General features: G+C 44.4%; 1 protein-coding gene across 1 annotated transcript in view; it reads right to left on the bottom strand.

Moving 5' to 3' along the window:
• Positions 1-17,558, bottom strand: part of GABBR2 (gamma-aminobutyric acid type B receptor subunit 2) — a 348,681-nt gene that overhangs the window by 132,267 nt on the left and 198,856 nt on the right. The window contains exon 7 of the mRNA XM_027039527.2: positions 6,748-6,984. Coding sequence (XP_026895328.1) covers positions 6,748-6,984 — 237 coding nt within the window. The remainder of the gene's footprint in view (positions 1-6,747; positions 6,985-17,558) is intronic.

The raw sequence follows: 17,558 nt of genomic DNA, 5'->3' as shown, positions 1-17,558 counted from the left end.
TATTGCTTGAATAGAGCCACATAAACTTTGTTCTTTGAAAAGTCACCATCATGATATCAATAGTAATAATAGCAGTAATAATGATGATGCAGTTTGGGGGAGCTAAACGCCATCATTACTTATCATATCAACTCTATGAAGTAGGTTCTATTTCCCTCCACAGATGAGGAAACTGAGGTATAAAGAGGTAACTAATTTCCCTGAGGTCACACAGTTCTGAGTCATGGACTGTGATCTTTTGTCTGACTTTACAAATTTGCATTTCCTGTTGTAGTTCATCACTGCCATGCCCCAGGCAATGATTCATTTTATCTGAGTTTAAGGGGTGGGCCTGTTAAGTTTATGTATAGTGTAATTCTCCCAGAACTCCCAGACTCTGGGATGGGGTGGAGACAGGTGGGGTGCAGAGGAAGTTCTGGGAGGGTTGGCTGTTGCTCCTGGAAACAACCAAGAAAGGCTCATGAAAGGGAGGCCTTAAATAGGAAAGCCTGAGTGGCCTTGGGAGCTAGCATGCTGAGGTCACTGGGACAAGCCCCATTTTTTAGGACGCGCAGCAGACACATCACAGTTGGACTGCTGCAGAGCTTCTGACAAGCTCCTACTGATAGCCTCGAGTACAAAATCGAGAAACAGGCAGAATCATGATAGTCCAGGGGATGGAGTCATGACTGGTGGAATGGCCAGTCCCAGAAGAGGGCAAATCCTGGATTGGTAGAGTTTTCTCTACTTCTGGATGGGCTTCCTAGTGCTCTGTTTCTTAACTCATTCAAATTCAACAACCTTAAATGATGATACCACATTTAAATCACAAATGGGTGGCTGGTGCAAAGCCTCTAGGTTAACTTGTCTTAGAGAGTAAAACCAGGAGTCCAAAAGATCAGACGGCAGGAGAGATGGGCCAATTCTAGCATGATGATATTTAATTTGTGTGTGTGTGTGTGTGTGTGTGTGTGTGTGTGTGTGTGTGTGTGGTATGAAGTTTCCTATCCCGGTGAAAAATCGACTGCACAACTTCAGCACCACAGTAGGGCGAGGCAGCAGTGTGTGTGACAGAAAGAGCCCACACTCCCCCAGGACGAGGATCTCACTGATTTCCCCTAACTACCTGTTCCAAGTACCTGCAGTTGCTGAATTCCAACCAATCCGAGTGTACTCTATAATGCCCTCTTCTCAGGTAGAATGTTGGCAGGGGGAGCACAGGGGCAGTATTTGAGTCTTAGTGGAGATAATTTTATTTCACAAGTCTTGCATAAAGACTTGAAGTTTAAGGGACACACCAGCAAAGGCTGGATTCCTGTTCACCAGCAACAAAAGCAAATCTATCAATAAACTCTGCAAATCGCCATCTGCTGCTCTTCAGCACCTCCTTGGTGAGATCAATTAGAGATAATAGCCATTAGAGGTGACATGCCCGAACCTGAGGCTGCCCATCTCTTCCCAACAGATGTTATGCCCAGACCTGCAGCTGGTTGAGAGAGGCTGAGCAGAGGATGAAGAATGGGGCCATTATTGGAGGAACTTTGGATCGTTTCTACATTACGGCCTTCCACGGGGAGTGAGGAGGCAATCACAGGAAATTGTTTAGAAAGAATGGGCCCTCTTCTCAAAATCAAAGACATTCCCCCCAGGAGCTTCTTTCAATTTCTCTATGTCCAAATGCTCTTGGAAGCCTCATAGTCCCCATGCAAACCTGGGGTGTATACCCTCAGTAACTTTCCAGGAAAAGTTGTACATGTACTATATTTTCATAGTAGGGTATAATGAGGTTACATTAATTTAGCCTCCATCCTAGGCACTACAAAGTAAATACAGTGTCATTTTAAGAGACAAATCAGAAAAACATTTACTACAGGGGGTCTACTGCTCATTAGAGCCATCATATCTTACTGTGATGTGCCCAAAGGATTTGTCCATTTGAGATCTGGTATGTCATCCTTGTTTTAAAAGACTGGAAACTGTAAAGAATTAAAAAGTGATCACCCAAAGCAAATTAAGGCTTTGGTTATTACCTGAATACTTAGCACATGTTACCAAGCATGGTTTTTTCTTTTTTAAAGTTTATTTCTTTATTTTGAGAGAGAGAAAGTGCAAGTGGGGAAGGGAAGAGAGAGAGAGAGGGAGAGAGACAGAATTCCAAACAGGCTCCACTCCACATTGCCAATGCAGAGCCCGATTCAGGGTTGAACCCACAAACCATGAGATCATGACCTAAGCTGAAGTCGGATGCTTAACTGACTGAGCCACCCAGGCCCTCCCCCAAGCATGTTTTGAAGGGTTACGGATATGAGCTGGTTAATGAATTTAGTGCGTCTTTGGTAGAAAAACCTAATTAGAGGAGTTGTTAAGTCACAACATATCACCATCAGAGCTGGGCACAGAGGAGCCTGGCATTGTATCCTCACTTCCCAACGCATGGCACAGGGTGAGAGCGCATGGCATGGGTGCCTTGCAATTATCCACACGTGGAATTTCACTTACTGAACTGCAGGAAGACCAAGGACAGCTTCCTGGTCTTTACTGCCGTAAGCAGAATGGAATCCTCCCTCCAAGGGCCTTGGGCAGAGCTTGGATAGTGACCAGCAATTTATTCATCTACTTGTCTATATCCCCTACTGGGCAGGGAGTTTTTGAGGGACAGACCACACATTATTCCTTTCTATGCTTCCAGCTCCCAGCCCAGGGGCTACTAAAGGAGTAAGTAAATGTAGGAACAAATACATCTCTGACAGATTTAAAATACCCTAAGCAATTCTCAGCATTACTATTTGACAATCACTGGGACTTCTTGTTAATAATGTGAACTCCTTGGCCCTACCACAAAGCCATTGGATCAGAAGTTGTGGGTGGGGCTGGGAAATCTGAATTTTTAACAAAGCTCCATGGGGGACTGTCATACATACAGAAGTTTAGGAATGTTGCCCTAGACCAAACCTGCTGAGCTGGGATTCTCAGAATGCTCTGGGCTTTTGATACCTTGAACGGCCAATTCTAGCCTGAGTTTCTGTTCAGGCAGAAGAGGGGTTTCCATGTGGGGAAGCATTCTGAGATCTGCAGGCCATAGAAAGGTAAGAGGCAATAATAGGGCCAAAAATCAGATCAGTGCCCTCGGAATCAGAGGCAGGCAGGACCTCCACCAGGCTATCGGTGTGCAGGTGGGGACACGGAATCCCATTTTCCAGGGTTCCCCAAGAAGGGTGGTGGGGAGGAGAGCTCCTGAGAAGACGAAACAAAGCTGGACCCCAAGCTAAAGCCAGAGTCCTGATCTAGGATTCATGGAAGAAGTCTGTGCTTTAACACACCAACGAGGAACCACAGGCCTGGCTCCCAGACGAGAGTGTGCACACTGCATCAATTGAAATTGAGTCACGGATATAATTAATTTAATGTGTTTAAACGATTTTCCGTACAGTAAACATGCTGAATGAGGGTGACCCAGAATAAAGTGCTTGCCTGAGAGTGGAAAAATGGACACCATGTGTGCTCTATAATGAAAACTCTTGAGCAAATAGAAAATGCTTCAATTTATTTCCACCTCCCATTCCTTTCCTTTCTAACTCTTTGTTTATGGCTGAACTTGGCCTTCTGTGGTCTCCTCGGACCGCAGAGACACTTTTTCTTTTGTCAGAAGGTGTCCTTTCTTCTCTGATCAGAAGGCAATTTTAATGAAACCTGTCTACAGCCCAGTGAGAAGCACATACTAATATGTGACAAAAGGGATTGGGAGGAAGGGGGGAAAAAAAAGGGCAGAACCGTTTCACGACTCAATCCCTTTCTCCAGTAAAGGGGGACGTGCATGATGACAAGGGAGGTGCCACCAGGTGTGGCTGGGACAACGCCATCTGAGCAACCATCCTGGCTCTGCCAAGCTATCCCTCCATGTGACTTTGAAAGCTCCCTCTCTGGAATTCAAATACTCATCTACAACATGAGGGGGTTGAATTCAAGGATTTTAAAGAGCGCTGTCTGTCCAAGGGGCACCTGAGTGGCTCAGTCGGTTGAGCACCCAACTCTCAATTTCAGCTCAGGTCATGATCTCACGGTTTGTGAGATTGAGCCCTGCATCAGGCTCCACGCTATGTGTGGAGCCTGCTTGGGATTCTCTCTTTCTCTCTTTGCCCCTGCCCTCTCTAAAATTAAGAGAAAAAAAAAGATAAAATAAGAATGCTTTCAGTCCTGATATCCACTGAGTTATGAGTCACAAACCAGAGCAGGCATAAATATGTGTCGAGGAATTTCTCATTAAAAAGAACCTCATTTTCAAACCGTTTCAAGTGTTCAGGTAGTCTTACCGAATTGCTCATTAAGCAGGGATTATGTACTGTTTGGCTCTGATGAAAGGGAGCACTTGGAAATAGTTATAAATGATTTCCCACTGAGATACATCACGCATCTGGTCAAAACGCCAAGTTCCAGGATGAGGAGGGACGCAGAATGCTTCCTAGATCCTGTAGCTCTCTATCCAGCCGGTTCGGCTAGAGAGACTATGGATTCCCTCTATTACATAAGAAACAAATGGTGGCAGGATGATCTGAAGCAGTGGGCCCACATTTTGTGACAGCTCTGCCACCGTGGTGGGAACAGGTGAGTCCCACCCTCTCTAAGGCTCAGTCTGCGTTTCCACCAGCAGAGGGAGGACCTCTGGGGTGGGGCCATTCTGTGGGGGTGGGGATGGCTCAGGGGCTTGGAGAAGGGAGGCTGAACAGGCAGGGCCCTGGACTCCTTCTCCTTTCAACTGAGGTACTTCTCTCCAATCTGTATTACATACCAGCACCACGTAAGACTGATTGTACAAGAGGTTCTGAGGATAAAAACATTTTTTTTTGAAACCAAATCTTTGAAAGCTGTTCAAGCTTAACGTCTGAATCCAGGATGCACTATAAACACAGGCACTGCCCATAGTTATTCAGAGCCCTTACGCTGAACTGTGGGAGCAGAGGCCAAGGGCTGTCAGGTCAAGGGTGGCTCTACTCCGGAATCCTCCTTTTCAGCAAGTCTCATCAGCTGCCCACCGCCCAGAGCAGCGGCGCTCAAACTCCAGCGCCGTTAGCGTCACTGCAGGGTCTGTTAAACCGCAGCGGCCGGGCCCCTACCCGAGACTCTGGTTCAGCGGGTCCAGGGTTGGGCTCAAGAAGGTGCATTTCCAACCAGCTCCTAGGGGACACGAGTGCTGCTGGCCAAGATGCACTTTGACAATCACTGGAGTATAAGATAAAGGCCAGCGTCCTTAGCTTGTTCCTTCAGACGTGCCCCAACTTACCTTCCCAGCCTCGTCCTCCTCCTTTCCAATTATCCCAACAAAGTGATTGTCCCTGCACACACTCACACATATCTCCCTCGCTCACACGCTCCATCTGGCCAGACTGCCAGCCCCCTCTCTCTGCATGTCTAAGGCGTGGCACCGAAGCTACCTCCTCCAAAATGTTCCCTGAAGTTTTCATCGACGGTCACAGGAACCCCTCTGGGCTCATATAGTTTGTCCCGTGATGCTGAGCCCTTTTAATTCATATTATCATCTGTGTCCAGCTCTCACCCCTGCATTTGGACCGCGGGCTCCAGGACAGAGAGCCCATCTTATTTACCTCAGCATTCACACCATCGTCTACACCCTCAGCACCTGCACAGGCCCTGCCTACCAGACCAACAGGCAGCAAGCCCGAGAACACACACAAAGGAATATGAACATTTAAGAAATATACCAATCAGCTCATCTTGTCCGCTCTTCTATCCCAAGATAGAGACAGATTCTCTAAATGGCTCTTTAAATTAGAACACAAGATAGGATTTTAGCCATTTCAATCTATTCTTTAGGCAAATTTTCCTTCTTTTCTGAGAGCAGAGTCAGTGACAAATACACCATCATGAGGCATTAACTAAGTGCCACTTAGGGCCATTACCAGAAGGTAGCGTAATGCAGCAGTTAAGAGCTAGACCTAGGTTCAAATCCCAGCTCTACCTCTGATTAGCTGTAGAGCTTAAGTGCTCTGAGCTCCAGCCTCCTCACCTTTAATCGGGATAACAACAGCATCTACCTCCTCTGGATGGAATATAGATGCAACGGGCTCATTATTAACACTAACAATTCTAGCATTTACTGAGAGCCTACCATGTGCCTAGCATTAGGCATACATTTATTATTGCATCTAACCTACACGAAGTGCTTAGCAAAGTAGTACATAATAAGCATTAAAGAAATGTTAGCAATTATTATCATTGCTTATTTTCACAACTTCTATGCAAGACATAAATTATTATCCCCATCTTCCAGATGAGAAACTTGAGGCTCAGAGCAAGTAGCCTGCTTAACAAATACTAGCAGATTTTACTTTGTAATGGTTCATCTTTTTACCTACCTCATGAGGTAAGTATTATTTCTATTTTGGAAATGAAAGCTCTATGGTTTGGAGCAGGTAACTTGAAAGACCCAGGATTTGAACCTGACTTTGGGTCTGGAGCTCTTGCGGTCCCCAGCCCCCACCTGGTGAATTGCAACTGCTTGGCTTGCAGTCAACTCACTATGCCCTTTGTAATCCACGAAATACAGAGAAGCATTTTCCCAGCATGTCAGAGAGCGTCACCAAACCTGTCCCTCATTTTAGCAGCCCTGCAATCCTACGACCCACAAGAAGTTGTTTATGTGATCAGAGAAAATGGACCTCCTATCCAAGGGCATGCGACGCAGCAGCCCCGCTCGCCTTGTACATCTCCAAGCGGCACCAAGGAAAGCAGAGTCTGGAGTGTGGGACTGACCGTGACCCCGAAGAAGTTGGTCTCATTCATGGCGTTGAGGATGATCCTGCCCAGTGTGTGGTCTGTGTAGTTGAAATCCTGGATCCGCTGGTGTCGGCTGCTGGCATGCAGCGTCTCCATGGCCCTCTGCAGTGTCTTGGCGATGACCCAGATGCCGTCGTAGGCGTACCCGTGGAACTTGCTGGGCCCCACGCCTGACCGCTTGTTGTTGTACTCTCTCTCATACTGCTGTGGAGTCTGTAAAAAACAGGGGGGCAGGGGGGATGCCAGGTTACAGCCGGCAGGGACATTAGACACGTGGTGTCGAGAACCGACCCTCTCCAATGCTCACTGTGAGCCAGGCGCGGTGCCAGGCTCTTTATGTGCATTATCTCATGAAATCCCCACAATGACCTCATACAGCATATGAGTTATGGGAAGTGGACTTGTCCGGGACCACACGGCTAGTGAGTGGCAAGGCTGAGACTTGAACTCTGGCTGTCTAGCAAGGCTAGGGTGAAGGAACAGCACACCCACACCAGACCTCCCTGTGATGTTTGGAGGGCCGAGCATTAGTACCGGTGCAGGACCACATTCCATATGTCTAAATATTTAAGTTACAGACAAGCAAATAAACTGTCCAATAAAATAGTTTCTATCTCCCCATAATAAATATACCTTCCTAATGATATGGAAGGCCAAGTTTGAATTCAGAATTCTGGGGCTCCTCAGACCTTTAGGCTGGATACTGAGGCAGGCAGAGGGGGAGCTGGCTTTGCTCTGGGGCCCATCCCTATAGCCAAGCCCAGCTTGGTCCATACCTTCTCCCCTTCAGGCATCAGAGCCTCCTGACCACCCTGGAGATGCAACCCAACCTCAAGAGGGCTGACCTGGGCCAGAGGCTTCCTGGCCCTGGAAGGGGCTCCAGCTGTTTGGGCAGGGAATTCAGAGCAGAGGAGGTGGTGTCAGAGGAAGGGGGTGTAGGTCTGCGGCGGGGAAGGCGTGCCTCAGCGGCCTTGTGGATTCTGAGCCCCATGGTACCCAAGTGAGTCCCCACCCTGAGCTGGTCCCAGGTGTTCTGATGTAAGGGCTGCTCTGACCCTATATTATGCTGCTCTTTCCTCTTCTGCAATACAGCAAGGCCTGTGAATAATTCAGCATTTTTTAAAAATTAAAAAAATTTTTTAAACTGAACTGAATTTCATAAAAGAATTTCATTGGCGATATTAACATTCCGATTGTGGCCGCAAAGTAATGAGAACCTTTTTACTTCAGTTCCTGAGGCTCACACATCCAAACGGATGCCACCCCAGGGGAACACGTCACCCTCAGCCTTTCCATGGGCTTCTCAAGTCACTTCTGAACTCCTCTGCCAGAAAGGTCAGCGGAGCCAATGGCTTAGCCTTTGGAGAAACCCTCTTTGGGGACAAACCACACACAGAAACCACTGACTCGTTGTCAGTTTATACTGGGAAGGGCTCTTGGAGATGGTCACACATGCTCCCTCCACCTGTGGCCTGAGGCACAGAGAGGTCCAGAGGCTTGCCCAAGGTCACACAGCTTGTGTGTGTGTGTGTGTGTGTGTGTGTGTGTGTGTGTGTGAGGGGGTGGGTGCGTAGCTGGAATGATCCCATTCCATCTCTACTACTTCTTTCATTTTTAACTTTTGAGGACATTATTGCTTTTTGAAAACTACTGCAAGTTGTTTGGGGCCAGGTCCAGTGCCGAATGAGGGTGGTGACTGAGGGCTACATCTCATGGCTGGAGCCCGAGTGAGTCTCTTGCCCTTGGCTCAACGCGTTAGCAGAACAGGGCCGCACACATTTGCCTGGGGACAGCCAAGTGTCTCCGATCAGGGACCCCGTGGGCAAGGAATTCTGCCTGACCAAACGGGAATGCTGGTGTCCCGGCAATGACTCCCCCTCCTTCTTTTTCGCTTCCATTGGATGATGTAGGTCTTATCCCTGTTTACAGTTCTCCTTGGAAATGCATCATGTCCAGCCATCACATTTGTTCACCACTCAAAACACAGGGCAGAAACTCCTCAAATCCAAGGGTTCTTCAAGAAGGCAGCACCGTCGCTGTCCAGCTTAGGGCCCTGAGCCCCTCCTCACTGCCCCTCACACCCTCCACCCTCATGCACTCCGTGGGGCTGGCTTCGGCATTTCACTCCTGCTGGGGGAGCATGCGGGGCTGTTACGAGGTGCACACTCTCCTAGACCTCCTGGGTCCTCAGATCACATCAAGTCTGTTCGCACCTCAGGCTTTTGCAGTAGCTGTTTCCTCTGCTAGAAAGTCTCCCTAGCTCTTTGCATGATATTCTCTGCATTCAAACGTCAATGCTCCTCACTTCTCAGGGATGGCTTCCCTGACCCACCCTTCTTAAAGCTTCCTCACCCCAGGCATTCTCTAGCCACTGGTTTTTCTTCTTTACTGCACTTTTCACGTCCTGCAACATTCCTACTTCTGTGTTTATTTGCATGTTATCTGTTGTTCCCGCTCTCCCTCCTCCTCCTCCTCCTGCCCCCACAACTAGAATTAAGCTCCATGGGGTCAGGATGTTATCTGTCTTGATCACTGAGGTATCCCCAGAACCCAAAGCAATACCTACAGAGATCTTTTCCAAGCCTCAATGTGTCCATCTGAGAAATGAAGAGGTTGGATCAGATGATCTAGAAGTTTCCTCTTGGCAACATAGGTAAAAGCCTGGCACAGTGGTAATGACAGAGGATTTGGAAGTAGGCAGGCCTATCCTCCAGCCCTGGCTCTGTGGTTTGCTAACTGTGACCTGTGGTGTGGTCCTGTCTCCTCCAGGTCTCTGTGTCCTCTCTTGCTGGTTGGCCATGAGGGTTCAGTGACATGAAGCACACAAAGCCAGCCCAGTGTCCAGGACATGGAAGGTGCCCCACAAATGCCACCCACTGTTACTAATAGTAAAGGAGTCTTGCCCAACCTGGCCTCCCAGTGTGCCTGGCGCAGCTGCTAACCCAGGATGCCCTAAAGAGCCAAGGATCTGCCCACATCTGTGCTGACAGGGGTCAACAGTTCTCCAGAATGTGCACGTGCTACCTTACTTCCTTTTTTAAAATTTAAATACAAGTTAGTTAACATAGAGTGTAATAATGCTTTCAGGAGGAGAATTTAATGATCCATCACTTACATATAACACCCAGGGCTCATTCCAACAAGTGCTCCCATTTAATACCCATCACCCATCTAGCCCATTCCCCTCCCCCACCTCCCTCCATCATCCCTCAGTTTATTCTCTGTATTCCAGCATCGCTTATGGTTTGTCTCCCTCTGTTTTCATCTTATTTTTGCTTCCTTTCCCTTATGTTCATCTGTTTTGTTTCTTAAATTCCACATATGCGTGAAATCACATTATTTGTCTTTCTCTGACTGACTTATTTCACTTAGCATAATACACTCTAGTTCCATTCACTTTGTTGCAAATGGCAAGATTTCATTCTTTTTGATCGCTGAGTAGTATTCCATTGTATGTATATACCACATCTTCTTTATCCATTTGTCAGTCGATGGACATCTGGGCTTCTTTCCATAATTTGCCTTTTGTCGATAGTGCTGCTATAAACATTGGGGAGCATGTGCCCCTTCGAATCAGCATTTTTGTATCCTTTGGATAAATACCTAGTAGTGCAATTGCTAGGTTATAGGGTAGTTCTGTTTTTAACTTTTTGAGCAACTTTCATACTATTTTCCAGAGTGGCTGCACCAGTCTGTATTCCCACCAGCAGGGCAAAAGGGTTCCCCTTTCTCCGCATCCTTGCCAACATCTATTGTTTCCTGAGTTGTTAATTCTAGCCATTCTGACACTACCTTACTTCCTTAACCAATTTCCAATTATTGGGCATTTACGCTATTTTGAATTTGTCCCAATTATAGGACTGCAGAAAGCATCCTTGTATCTAAATTTTCTGAACACATACTGGTAGTTATTGTTTCAGAATAAATCCCCAGAGGCATAATTGCTGAGGCAAAGTATATAACATACCTAAACATGATTCACCCATATTTGGGCCAAATTATTCTCTCCAAATACGAGAAATTAAAATCCCACTGTGTATGAAAGTACCCACTTCTCTGCATCCTTGACAACAATAGGTATTTCGATTTTAAAAATCATCATCAGTTTGTTAGGTTCAGAAAAAAAAGTATGTCTCCTTTTAATTTTAATTTGGGTTTCTCTGATTAATAATTAGAGTGAGCTCCTTTCAAATACTGATAGGCAATTTTTTATTTCTTAGGTGCACTTGTTTATGCCATATTGCTATGGTGACAGTCACAGCTTTTAATGTTTTGTTTTAATGCATCCTTGCTATTTTTCCACTTTTTACTATTCAGCTATATTTTCTTTGATTTTTCAATATGATTTGGGTCTGTTTCTGGTTCTTGACTTAGCTATCGGCTATGTTAAAAGTATTACAAATTACTTGAATTTGTACTTCTCTAAATGCTTTAAGCATCAAAGGAATGAGGCCCCTTGACTTCTGTCTTGGACTTTGCTCCTATGAGCTTTCTCCAATGCACACAAAAGCATCGAGGGCTGGTGGTGTCTGTATTTGAGTCCCCTTCATTCAATCTAATGATTATATTCAGATGATATTTCCAGACCTCTTCCCTACCCAGAACATGCCACTGGGTCATTCTTCCAGGTTTCTAACCCTTTTAAAGTCAGGGGTCCAGATCTGAGGCAAACATTCTCAGTGTGGTCTCACCAGGGAATAAATGAGTATAGTTTTTTCACCTCTTTGACATACTTTATCGGGGTTATTTCTTTGTGGGGACAGGAGGAGGACCAAAATCACATCATTTATTTAAACTTTGGGGCCCCTATGTATACTTATTACATGCGTACTTGTAAATCCACATCTTTTCTCTTGCATAGCACTGTTCTTCATCCAGGGGGTGAGGGGTAGGACGTGGGGGGAGAACACTGGAAATATGGCTGTTGACCTCATTTCTGTGGGAAGAGTCCTTGGAATGGAACAGGTGTAGCCAAGCCTGGAAAGGTGACCTCATTCTTACTGTCTTTGCAAGCACAGAGTTGAAGCCGTTGCCACCACATTATGTCCCAGGCCATTCATCACTTTCCAGGTGAAGCCAGCACCAAACTCCCTTGGGCAAAACAATGACAGCAGGAAGAAACACTCTCACAATTGTCTGAGAAAAGACTAGTAGTTGTTCTTCAAGCAGGCCTCCGATTATTCAGGGCAGAATTTCTCCCATTGTAGAGCTGACACTGAAGGCTGATTAATTACTCATTCTCTGAGGTCAGGTTTATCATGAGATGCTAAAAGTTTCTGAGAAAATAACTTTATATAGATAGTCCCAATTACTGACAGGTTGTGCTCCAGCATATTTTTGAAAGGCAGTTGTTGGAACTTGGAACATATTTCCCCACAGAAACCATGTTATAAATAGTGGTTAGGCTCCCAGGCTAGCCCACACAAGCTTGCTAACCCACAATGTGACTAAACCTTATGGGCCTGTCATTCCAACAGAACCAAGCAGAGTCCTGCTTTCTGGGAGAGGGGAGCCTCGTGGACAGAAGACAGGAGAAGGTGAAGAAGCCATCCCTTTCCACATCTCGAGCCACCACCCCCAGAGTGACAAAGCTGGCAGAGTTTCTCCCTAGCATCTGGGATTTGGGGATCACAAAGTCTCATTTGGAAGGTCCACTGGGGGGTATTTAGTCTCCTTGCTCCTGCATTCCAGTTTGTAGATCATCTGGGGACCTTGTTAAATGCAGATGCCAGGGCCCTACATTTTGATTCAGTATGTCTATGAGATAATTTAAGAATCTGTATTTCTAAAAACCTTGCAAGATCTCAAGAATACACAAATCGGTTACCACTGATTAAGCCCCTCCTACAATCTGATTACTGGATCTTCTCAATAGCAACTTCCAGATGTTTGCTGAGCTCCATCTTTTAGACTCTTCTGGCACTGAGAAGCTGTCTCTCCAGGAAGAGCCTTCCACTTAAGGCATGCTTGCCCTCTATGAAACTAATGCAGCATCTGCAGCATGCCCATAACCTGTATTCCACAAGCAACGTCTCTTTGCGAAGCTGTTCCCTCTTATGCACAACAGCCTCTCAAAGGGCTGAAGACAGTGGCATGCTATCCTGTCCCCAGGGTGCTGTCCTCTACCTTTTAGGCAAAATAGTCTCCGTTCGGATTTCCACCCTGACTGTGATGAAATGGCTTATATCAGACCAGAGCTCCCATGAAGAAACATTCAGAGAAGTAGAATAAAATATAAAAATAGCTGTTCAAAGGCATAACAAAGCAACCAGGACATCTAGGACTTGAGGGGCAAGATGCTGGAGAGAAGAGAATGCTTTGAGCAGTGTCTGGCTTTCTTGGCTACTTCCTTGCTGATTTGTAAGTAGGAAGGCTAGCTGCAGGGAAACCACGCTCTGGGTCAGAGTTTTCAGCAGTCCCACAGGGAGAGGAAGACAAAAAACAGTAGTTCCGGGTTATCAGGATTGCAAGGCTTGTAGGCCCAAGGTCTTGGAGGAAAGGAAGTACAGAAAAGTGAGCCCAGTTTTCAGACTAGCATTTGCACTTGAAATATTTCATGGTAACTAAGCTGCATAAAGCAAGAGGCTGAGAAACCAAGAAGTGGCTACTGAGGGGTTTAGAAATTAAGCAGAAGTATTTGGAGTCTCACAGGATCAGGAAGACAAAAGTTGAAGCCCAGGGTCAGTAAACACCCTAGGATTTCAGCTAAGAACACTAAAGAACAAATACCATGAATGAGGGCAAACCAAAATAGACAAGGCCTTATAAAAACCAAAACCAAGCCTGGAATCCACTCAATTATTGATTGATTGGATTAAGGTGATCTTCCCCTAGTCTAACAGCCTTCTTAAAGAGAAATAAATCTCTGAAGAAAGATAACACATTCTGTAGCTGCTATATTTTTTTCATCTCCAATTAAATTAATTAAATCTAAAAGATACACCAGGAAATAGGACCAAATAATGGAAAAAGAAAAGGAAGGAAGGAAGGAAGGGAGGGAGGGAGGGAGGGAGGGAGGGAGGGAGGAAGGAAGGAAGGAAGGAAGGAAGGAAGGAAGGAAGGAAGGAAGGATGAACAGATGGGAGGAAAGGAGGCAAAAAGAGAGGAAGGGAATAAAGAAGAAAAGAATAAAGGAAATAAGAAAAATAGACAATAGAAACAGACCCACAGGTGATCCAAATCTTGATGTTATTAGACATGACTTTAAAATAGTAACATTTATATGTTCAGGAAAATAGATTAAAAGATACAGAACATTATCAGAGAACTGGAAGCTATGAAAGGAAAAAAGAATAAAACAAAAAGTCTAAAAATGAAAGATATGACAACTGAAATTAAGAACTCAATAGATGGCTGAAGCAGTACATTATCAGAGCAGAAAGTAGGTTAGTGAACTGGAAGAAAGGTTCGTAGTAGTAAACAGTAATAAATATTCAGACTGAAACACAGAGAGGGAAAAGGGGTCGAGAATAAGAAAGGAACATAAGAGATATAGGGAATATTTTGAAAATGTCTACCATGTGTATAATTGTCTTCTTGGAATATGAGGAAAGAGAGAATATTTAAAGGGATATTATGCTAGAATCTCTCCAAACACACATCAATCCACAGATTCATGAACTTGTATTAACTTTGTGAACTACAATCAAGATAAACCCAAAGCAAACCTCATTTCAGTACAGCATAGTAAAACTGAAGACCAAGGCACAAAATCTTAAAAGCAGCTAGGGAAAAAAGATGCATTACCTTCAAAAGAGCAACAACACAACAGATGAACACAGGGGAAGGGAAGGCAAAATAAGATAAAAATAGAGAGGGAGGCAACAGACTCAAATACAGAGAATAAACTGAGGGTTGCTGTAGGGGAGGTGGGGGGGGGGATGAGTTAAATGGGTGATGGGCATTAGGGAGGGCATTTTTTGGGATGAGCACTGGGTGTCATATATAAGATATGAATCACTGGGTTCTACTCTTGAAGCCAAGATTACACTGTATGCAACTAACTTGAATTTAACAAAAAAGAAGAACTTCATAATGGAAAAAAAAAAGAGCAACAAAAAGTCAAGCAGCTGAGTTAATAGAAACAATGGAAGCCTGAAAACAAAGAAATCATCTTATAGTGGTGAGAGAAATCATGGACAATCTAGAATTCTACACCTCAAAATTAAAGGTGCGAGAAAGAAAATTTCAGACACCCAGAAACAGAGAGAATTTGTCTATGGCCAACCCACAGTAAAAGAAAGACCAAGAAGAGTTCTTCAGGTAGAAAGAAAATGATCATAAAAAGAACAGAACTGCAGGAAGGAATGAAAGGTAATAAAAAGTGCAAATATGTGAGTAGATTTAAATGAAAAATGACATCAGGGCCAAGAACATCCAGGAAAATCTTAAAGAAGAAGAACCAAGATGAAAGATTACACTACTGGGTATCAGGTCTTATTATAAAGTTTCAGTTATTAAGACAGTGGTATTGGTTAAAGGATATGCAAATGGACCAATAGTGAGAATGGAAAATCCAGGAACAGATCCACCATGCACACTACATATATGACAGAGTTGACACTCTAGCATGGCGGTGCTGGTGGTGAGGATGATGGACTTTTCAATAAATGGTCCTGAATCAACGGGTTATTAATATCAACAAAAAATGAATCTTGATCTTACCTCAGACCATGCATAAAATCAATTTCATGTGGATTCTACATCTAAACGTGAAAGGGAAAACAAAATTTCTAAAAGATAAGATAGGAAAATGTTTTCATGAGTGTGGGTGGGCAAAGACACTTAAACAGAACACAAACATACTAATAATAGAGAAGACTAATAAACTAGACTACATTAAAATTAAAATAATAGAGAAGACTAATAAACTAGACTACATTAAAATCAAGACTAATAAACTAGACTACATTAAAATTAAGACTACAATAAACTAGACTACTACCAATATACATCATTAAGAGAGAAAAGGTAAGTTCAGGAATGGGAGAAGATATAAATAGTACATATAATCACCCAAGGATTCATGTGCGGAATATAAAAACAACTTCTACAAATCAGTAAGAAACAGATGGAGAATCCAAGTAGAAAAATGGGCAAAAGACTTGAACAGGAAATTTGTAAAAGAGGGTATCAAAATGACCAGTAAAGATATGGAAAGATACTCGACTTCATTAGTCATCAGAGAAATGTAAATTAAAACTCGAATGAGATACCTCTACACACCCACTAGATTGGCTAAAATTAAAAAGCCGACAATACCAAATGTTGGTGAGCATGTGAACCAACTGGAACTCTCAATCACTGCTGGTGGGTGTGTAAACTGGTACAACCACTTTAGAAATCTGTTTGGCACGGTCTACTAAAGCTGAACATATGCATACTCTGTGACTCAGAAATTCCACCCTACATATGCACCCAATAGTAATTTGCACATAGATTCAACAAAATACATCAAATACCTAGAAATAAATCAAACACAGTATGTGCAAGAATTCTGTACAGAAAATTACAAAGCATTTCTGAGAGAAATTAAAGACATCCCAGGTAAAAGCAAGAATATACAAAATTCATGGATTGGAAGACTATATTATTAAGTCAATTTTTCCTAAATCAATCTACAAATTCAGTAAAATCCCAATCACAAGCCAGAGCAGATTTGTGTGTAGGTGTGTGTAAACTGACTCACTACTCCTTTCTCTGGCCCTGAGGCTGCTGTGCTAAAGGAGGAAGAGAACCACAATTTTCTGAACACCTATTGTGTGTTTGGGACTCTGCAAGATACTTTTCTTTGCTTCACTTTATCTAATTCTTATATCTTATAAAAGAGATATTGTTATCCCAATGTTGTAGATGAGAAACAATTTCAGAAAGGTCAAATGACTGGCTCAATGTCACTGTATCACTAGTGATCACTATCACTATGTCATCTGATTCAGCTGTATATAAAAGAAAAAAAATTATCAGTGACTTGGGCATAGTTTTTTTTTTTCCTCATGTAAAAAAAATGTCCATGGGTAGGCAGTGCATGGTTGCTAGGGCAGCTCCACAGTGTAATCAGGGAGCCAGCTCCTATCTGTAGGCAACACCACCCGTGCTCGCTTTGGCAGCACATATACTAAAATTGTAGGCAACACCACCCTAGAATGAAGTTTCCTTCTCACAGTCACTTCTTGACCCAATGTGGCTTCTAGGTCTCTAGCCATCCCATCCATATCCAGCCAACACACAGGAGAAGGGAAGCACTCCCGTTAAAGGAGACTTTCAGAAGTCCCACGTAACACTTCTACTTATATTCCACTGGCCAGACTTAGAATCCTGGCCATATCTATCTACAAGGGAAGCTGGGGAATGTCCCTTTTCAGCTAGGTGGCAACATTCCTACTTAAAAACCAGAGTTGTGTTACTGAGGTGGACGGGGGTTGTGGATGCTGGTATGGACAACTAACCATCTTTCAGAGTCTCCCAGTTGGGAAGTGGTGGCACCAAAAATCAAATCTAGCCAGTGCCCTATTCCTTAAGACCCTCCATAGGTTACTACACCCTTCCCCCCACAGCCTGTGTTCCTCTGCTACACTACCTGTCCCCCATCGAAGTGAATTCCTAGGGAAGCAAAAGGGAAGAGGAGTTTCTTGGGGAAGGTGGGAGGCAGAGGCAGCAGCACTGTGAAGGGTCACCTCCCTAGGGAGCATGCCTACTTTTCCATGGCCCCTTCCCTTCCTCCTCTCTAGAACCTAGAATTTGCCTAAAAGTTCCACGTTCTTTGTCAGGGAGCTCACACGGCAGTG

The sequence above is a fragment of the Acinonyx jubatus genome, chromosome D4, assembly GCF_027475565.1.
Source record: "Acinonyx jubatus isolate Ajub_Pintada_27869175 chromosome D4, VMU_Ajub_asm_v1.0, whole genome shotgun sequence".
Taxonomy (NCBI): Eukaryota; Metazoa; Chordata; class Mammalia; order Carnivora; family Felidae; genus Acinonyx; species Acinonyx jubatus.
The sequence above is the reverse complement of the archived record's forward strand: the minus strand, read 5'-3'. Positions and strand labels throughout refer to the sequence as shown.